The sequence below is a fragment of the Dreissena polymorpha genome, chromosome 6 (genome assembly GCF_020536995.1).
Source record: "Dreissena polymorpha isolate Duluth1 chromosome 6, UMN_Dpol_1.0, whole genome shotgun sequence".
Classification (NCBI taxonomy): domain Eukaryota; kingdom Metazoa; phylum Mollusca; class Bivalvia; order Myida; family Dreissenidae; genus Dreissena; species Dreissena polymorpha.
The window spans coordinates 40,471,715-40,479,821 of NC_068360.1; the positions used below are offsets into that span (position 1 = coordinate 40,471,715).

The window sequence follows — 8,107 nt, forward strand, 5'->3', positions numbered from 1 at the left end:
GGCATGATCAGTATGAGCGGCGAGTAGAGCTTATAGCCTGGTCTGGACGGGCATGATCAGTATGAGCGGCGAGTAGAGCTTATAGCCTGGCCTGGACGGGCATGATTAGTATGAGCGGCGAGTAGAGCTCATAGCCTTGTCTGGACGGGCATGATCAGTATGAGCGGCGAGTAGAGCTTATAGCCTGGTCTGGACGGGTATGAGCGGCGAGTAGAGCTTATAGCCTCGTCTGGACGGGCATGATCAGTATGAGCGGCGAGTAGAGCTTATAGCCTCGTCTGGACGGGCATGATCAGTATGAGCGGCGAGTAGAGCTTATTGCCTCGTCTGGACGGGCATGATCGGTATGAGCGGCGAGTAGAGCTTATAGCCTGGCCTGGACGGGCATGATCAGTATGAGCGGCGAGTAGAGCTTATAGCCTCGTCTGGACGGGCATGATCAGTATGAGCGGCGAGTAGAGCTTATAGCCTCGTCTGGACGGGCATGATCAGTATGAGCGGCGAGTGAAATCTTGAAAGGAAAGAAAAACGGGGCTTAATGCATGTGCTTTAAGTGTCGTCCCATATTAGTAGTAGTACGCACATGCTAATAAGGGACGACTCTTTCTGCTGAAACAATATTTTATCTAACAAGAAAATTTATTTAAACGAAAAATACCATAAAAGCCACAAGTATTTCCATGATTTTTCAAGACCGCGGCTACACACGAACTACTGAAATGTTTTAATCATAGAGCTCGGTGCTTATACCTTTAAAGAATAAAGCCTTTCTTCATTTTGCCATTTACTCAGCTTGATTATACATGCTGCATCTGCAAGGTTAAACACACACAGACCGTTCAGGAATTTTAAAAACATACACATGTTGGTATACATTTTATAAAATATAGCAGTTGAATAAAAGCGCTGTTATTCAGTGCGTGCTTTATTCATAATTCTGACATTTTACAAATTATTCGTTTGATATATTTATAACGTCATTTATAAAGGTATACTCGCCGTCACCGTTGTGACATCCATCTGACATCTTATAATAACTCACAGTACCAAACGTCAGTGGAGGGGTTGCTGTGCATTTTACGTTCTTAACCCTTTGCATGCTGGGAAATTTGTCGTCTGCTAAAATGTCGTCTGCTGAATTTCTAAAATTACAATTTTCTTCTATTTTTTTCCCCAAAGAATTCTATCAGAATAGCAAACAGTTTGGATCCTGATGAAACGCCACGTCCTGATGAGACGCCACGTTCTCTCATCTGGATCCAAACTGCTTGCAAAGGCCTTCAAAAGTCGGTTCCAGCACTGAAAGAGTTAAAGACAAGCTTTAAGCTGTATTTCGAGTTTTATGTATATATTCGTAAAATTAAACAAAAGCGGGGTTTAAAATTACGTCACATAATTTCGTTGACTGTTTGAATAATGGAAAAACTACTTAATTAAAGTACACAATGCACTGTGAACTTAAGACAAAACACTTCGCTGAAAAGTTTCTATCGTTTACTCCGCAATGAAAAGTAACAGTCCAAGTTTGAAACGGGTAATGTAACTATATTTGCTTAAAATTATATGTGTACGTGTAAAAGCAATGATGATACGGTACAAGGTATCTCCGCAGCTGAGGTAGCATTATTTGAAGATCTGGAGTGTCATGGCTTCCATGCGTATTTTACTCTCATATAGCCAATAGGCAATTATGGGTTTTAACAATGGTTTTCAGCTCTTTCAGTTTTACTTACAGATAAAAGACGCGCTCTTTGCACACCGGGCTTAATGCAAGTGGATAGAATATCGCCCCACATGAGCCCGCACAGGCTTATCGGGGACGACACTTTCCGCTTTTATGATTTTTTTGTTTAAATAGTCTTCTTAACGAAAATTCAGTCTAGGCGAAACGTGCCGCCACGTGCGCCGACTGAGAAGCAAGCCGCCGCCGGTCGTCGAGGTAAGAAGAAGAATGTTGTTTTTTTGCATCAATTTTTGTATTTCAAAGTATGGGTGTGGCTTCCCTATCATTTATATCACGAATGTTACAACATTACCGGTGTAATTTACCAAAGGATACTGATATAATATTTAATGATAAATATGTTTATACACTGGACTAGTTTACATGTGTGTTATTCAGTCAATACTTTTGATGTTACCGGTAGTTGATGAAGTCCTAACTTTATGAAACGTTGTGTAACGTATACTTTCGTTTTTATTTACTTTTTCTTACAAAATATACTTCGCATATATACATAATTACACAGCTATTGACATGCCTATAGTTGTTGCTTTCGATTGGTTGTTCGATCCAGACCGAAGCTCGTTGTCATCCAATAGGACTGGTGACTTTACCACTGACGCATTTTATACATATCGTGACGTCATAAGCGACACGTGTGGAAACCACGTGTCCTATGAGACACGTTAACTTTCACCTCGGGGCTATCACGGATAGTGAACTACGTTTTCTTGTCTGGCGACAACCAATCCAAAGCCCAATACAAAAGAGCAATTTACAACGTGACAGACGAGCGGTTTGATGAATGTGTGTAAAGTGTCGTCCCAGATTAGCCTGTGTGGACTGCGCGACACTTTTATTGTATTTTTTGTTTAAAGGAAGACTCTTTTTGACGAAAATCCAGTTTAGGCGGACAGTGTGCGAACTGCACAGTCTAATCTGGGACGACACTTGAGGCACATGCATTAAACCCCATATTCACATTATTTCATTCATTTAATAATAATTGTGTAGTTATTGCAAGCGAATAATTATCAATAAGCATAGGCGTCTATATTTCCCGAAGCGTATGACATGAAAAAAGCATGAACATTAGGAATCATACAAACAAGAAATATCGTTAAAATACGATATACGGCATTTGTTAAAATATGAATTAAAAGCGCACAAATATATACTCAACTAGTTAATGTAAAAACTGGAGAATTCTTAATTTGTACCACACGTTTATATGAGTCGCGTTCTGAGAAAACTGGTTTTAATGCATGTGCGTAAACTGTCATCCCATATTAGCCTGTTTAGTCCGCACAGGCTAATCAGGGACGACACGTTCCGCTTTAATGGTATTTTTAGTTTCAAGGAACCCATCCTTACCGGAAATCAAGTTTAGGCGGAAAGTGTCGTCAATGATTAGCCTGTGCGGACTGCACAGGCTAATCTGGGATGACACGTAACGCACAGGTATTATGCTCGGTTTTCTCAGAACGCGACACATGTTATTTACATCACTGCTCGTATGCTCATTTCTTTACAGTTATTACCACGATGAATTATAGTCAATGTCATTTTATGTCAGATCTGCTTAAATACTTTATGTAGACCCTCCCTGTCTGCATTATTTTATGGGAATACTTGTTATTTTCGTCACAAACATTTAGGCATATTAATAATATTATAGTATTTGCTAAGCAAATAATACTATTTTCCCCATTTCATATTATAATTTTCAGGTTTTATTTCACGATGCAAATATACGGCTTTTGCCGTTATGGTTTCTGTCCACAGAACTCCCGCAATTTAAATGCCTTGTTTTAATAATTATATGTGTCCATGTATATATATTGAAAACCTGACTGTACTATCAGTTTATACTTGCGTGTATCGATATCACATTCGTGCTTCCGATTTACAAGAACGACCCACTAGAGATGTGACCCTTTTATACTGCGGAGTTGAATATTCAGTCTTTTAAATAAGCGTACACATATCACACCATTGCAGTGCTATTTATATTGGTTAGTTGACATTTCAACAAATTTAAATGTGTACATTTTAAAAAATACGAGAAAGTTAATTTTTTGCGTATATTACTGTTAGGGAACAACGCAAAAACAAGATGCATTGTCACCAAGTTATTCTCACCGACAATTTTCTCTTATGTCTCAGAACCAACAAAAATAGTATTATGATGTCGTATGAACATGTCTGCACAACAATAGTATACAGGTTTGCGCTTTTATTTATATAATACAAAGATTCTCATTTGAATATATACAGCAAAATTATAATAAATACAATATATGGGCCGTGCTCTGTGAAAAGGGGGTTAAATGCATGTGCGTAAAGTGTCGTCCCAGATTAGCCTGTGCAGTCTGCACAGGATTATCAGGGACAACACTTTCCGCCTTAACTGGATTTTTGCTATGACGATACTTTCTTTAAACAGCAAATATCATAAAAAGGGAAAGTGTAATCCCTGATTAGCCTATGCGGACTTCACAGGCTAATCTAGGACGACACTCTACGCACATGCATTAAACCCTCTTTTTACAGAGCATGGCTCATTTATAGAAATAACAAACAACATGGCTGCAACGTGGATTTTAAGCAAGTCATGGAGTCATAAAGCACATTTTGGTATTAGGGTGGTTCCGAGATTCCTTAAAACACCATTTAACCAAGTGAATTACAACATTAACAACGGTGCTAAAATGTATACTGATTTTTTAAATCTGTGAAAATAAGCGACAATAAAAAATAAAAAAATATCAGAAGCATTGAGCGAGTGAAATGCAAAAAAAATGTCTGCTTGTGTCTCCCTTCATTAGCGACATCAACAACTTCCGGTTATATCACAAGTTTATTTGTTCTTTGATACTGCCACGTGGTGACTTAAATATTGAATAGACGCTCACGAAGGTACAACAGCCATTCCAAATAGACTCTAAGCTCGCGCGTCTTACACGCGGCACCGCCGAAAACATGCGCGCGCAGAGCCGGAACTAGGCACTTCTGCTCGAACTCGACCTGCGTAATCTGGCTGCGCACTCGATCGAGCGATGGACCGCCGACGTTATCAACCCCGGTCCAGTGATCGACAAGAAGTGACACAAGAGTGGGGTCGATGTTTGGGCCGTACAAGAGGAAAGACGGACACTGCTGATTCTGGGCTAGGTTTGCCGGATCTGTGTCAGGAAGTAGAAACAGCGGGATCTGGAATGAGCACTCCGTCTTGGCACTTATCGCTTCATCAACGGGAATAGGCCTGACGTTGTTAATAAGACGGTCGTTAATAACGGGGCGTTGGTCGTTAACAACGGGACGTTGTTCGTTAAAAACCGGGCGTTGGTCGTTAACAACAACAATTGCGGCATTCATTGCTGCTGTACTGGGAGCAGGCGCTGTCAGTCGTGGCTGCGGCTGCACAAACTGGACTTCCGGTTGGTTCTCTATCATGACAGGGATGCTGGCTGTTGGGCGAGATTGAAGGACTTGCTGCCTGGCGACTTGGCCCAAGGTACTCTCCAGGAGAACCGGGCGGCCGGCCGTTATGGAGGCAGAGAGTGTACCCTGGCGGCTCTCGGCCACCGTAACTTGAGGAGTTCTCACGCTCGGACGACTAGGGTCCGTCATTTGTGTCGGCAAGACACGCGCCGTCGGGGCGTCCTGAACAGGGATGTCGTCGACAAGTAAGAAGACGTTGACGTTCTGGGAGACGGGTATCGGCGTATCGCGGGCGTGCGAGAGGGTGGGGTCTATATTCAGGGAGCGCCGCAATGAGTCTCGGCTACTGGCTGAAAAGTCAAAGAAAGAAATTTTGAAAAAAAATCAGATTCGGTTATACATTTGAAAACTGAATTTACTGGAATAAGCACATGTTTACATGTACTATGCTTTATTCAAGTGTGTATAATCCTAATATAACAAATGACGAAACGCACGACACACTACGTTGCAATTTACCTTTAATCTGAGACAAAAGCGATACGTTTACACTTATCGTCTATACATCGTGTTTATATTGTGTGTTGAACCATGCATATGAACGAATGCGTAATAATTTCATATCAATCTAAACTTTTCGTAAACGAAGTCGTAAACAACAGATGTTATTGAAAGGTGTGATGTCGACGAAAGCACTAATATTTTGACATTATAAGTTGTTTGGATTCAATTTAGAGCTGTAAAATCGGTTTATATATGTTCACAATACTTAATAATGGTTTTACGTCATACACGGACTCTCCAGTGCCGTTAAAAGAACTCGGCTTTTGGTTAATTCGAGCGAACATTTAAAAAAAATGACCACATACGTTTCTAATAAGAAGAAAACTCAATTTGATTTTTGGTAAGGAGGGACTTCCTTGACACTAAAAATACCATAAAACCGGAAAGTGTCGTCTGGGACGACACTTTACGCACATGCATTAAGCCCAGTTTTCTCAGAACGCGAATCAAATGTTTTCATGAGATCACGTGGGTTGTACTTACTACGAGCTTGACCTCGTGTCACGTGATCACATCCAATCAGCATCAACATCAGCAATGTAGATAGAGGACTCATTTTCACTCGTTAGGGGTTCTGAAAAATAAGAAGTAATAAGTATGACCAGGAGCTACGCTACCCTATATTTGACCACGAAACCTTATGCCATTTAATTGCAGCGTATCTACTGACCTGACTGCGCGATTGCTTGCCGCATATAGCATAAGGCCCTTTTTCGCATGAAATTTAGACATACAGATATTTTCACAGGGTTAATATAGTAAGTTACTATATGTTGTACGAATTATACATAAAAAACTGATATATAAAAATATGAAAGCACAACTTTGGTAAAGAGTTAATTTTAGAGGTCTGTTCATATATCGGCGCTCGTTAAACTTTGAAGAGATTTTTAGTCACCGCTTTGTAAAGGCCAAAATATTTCTCATACCGTTTATTGACCGTAACTTAAAAAATAGTTGAAATATAATGCGATTCATTTTAACCATAAATACAAATAAATGATCTCCAACTAGAATTTCAAAAGTTCTACGATCACAAATGCCATAGTTTTCTGTTTAAATGGAACCGGCTTGGGCGATGGGCCAGTCTGTGGACATTATCTTAATGTATTGCTAAATCCAAAGACTATATTAATCTTACAATTGTAATTAAGGCCTTTACGAATCGTTTATTTGCCATTGATTTTTTTCGAAAAATAACTATTACATTCGTATACTGTTCGTCACACGTTTTGTAATGACCATTCGAACGGGACAGAAGGAGGGAGCAAAAGGAGCATGACGCACCCCGTTGATTCGGTCTAGCCCCTACGGAATGAATATACTGTTTATACTGACGACAGCCCTTGGCAGTCTCTACTCTGACACGAAAATAATTTAGTTGTAACGCATGACAAACTGTTGTCAGAAAGTCTCGGAGTTCGGCCTTAGGAATACAAGTAATGCATATTTTGTTCAAAATGCATGTAATTTATGAATATCGAGATCATCTAGTCATTCATGTATATGTGACAAGAACGGTTGTATTTTAGCCATGCTCTGTGAAAAAGCGGTTAAATGCATGTGCGTAAAGTGTCGTCCCAGATTAGCTTGTGCAGTCCGCACTGTCTAATCAGGGACGGCACTTTCCGTATAAACTAGATTTTTGCTAAGAAGAGACTATCTTTAAACAGAAAATATCTTAAAAGCGGAAAGTGTCGTCCCTGATTAGCCTGTGCGGACTGCACAAGCTAATCTTGGACGACACTTTATGCACATGCATTAAACCCCCTTTTCACAGAGCACGGCTTATTTAAATGTTATAGTTTTAATAGTAAGAATAATGGTAGTTTTATAGTCAAAACAATTTAGTAAGGCCATTTCACTTTCAAGTTGCCAAATTATTCCAAATTATTCCAATTTTGCTAATAGACTACTCTTCCTTTTTTTATTCTGCTGTTATATTTTGCTTTAATTCTGGTGAATGCCCCCGCCTTAATGGAAACTATAAAACATAATGTTCATTTCAGGTCACATTGTCAAAAAAGGCTCGGATAATATGTCAAAGTGTGTTTATCACTCTTAATGTCATAAGGAAATAGATAGCTGAAACACATCTTACTAAAAAATGCAATTCAAACTTCAATCAAAACACTGAGACAAAGCGAATTTTACCAATTCAAATAATAATTTTTAAATTTAATCATGTTAAAATACGTCAATACACTTATAAAATATTGATTTTTTTCTGCGATCTGTCTTCATTTGAGGACAGTCGGGTAATGTCAAGCAAACATGTGTATGTCGAACTAGTAATTGATAATTGATTAGGAGGTTATTGCTGTTAGTACGCATATGAAGGATAGGTTCATATACATGTAGTTGATTGTAACCGAG

At 39.4% G+C, this 8,107-nt stretch overlaps 1 protein-coding gene across 1 annotated transcript; it reads right to left on the minus strand.

Moving 5' to 3' along the window:
- Nucleotides 1-3,963: 3,963 nt before the first annotated feature.
- LOC127834971 (uncharacterized) lies at nucleotides 3,964-6,305 on the minus strand. The gene is made up of 2 exons (XM_052361134.1): nucleotides 6,215-6,305; nucleotides 3,964-5,517 (listed from the first exon to the last, which is right to left on the minus strand). The coding sequence occupies exons 1-2, from the start codon at nucleotides 6,285-6,287 to the stop codon at nucleotides 4,616-4,618; spliced, it is 975 nt and encodes a 324-aa protein (XP_052217094.1). The 5' UTR covers nucleotides 6,288-6,305; the 3' UTR covers nucleotides 3,964-4,615.
- Nucleotides 6,306-8,107: the final 1,802 nt, after the last annotated feature.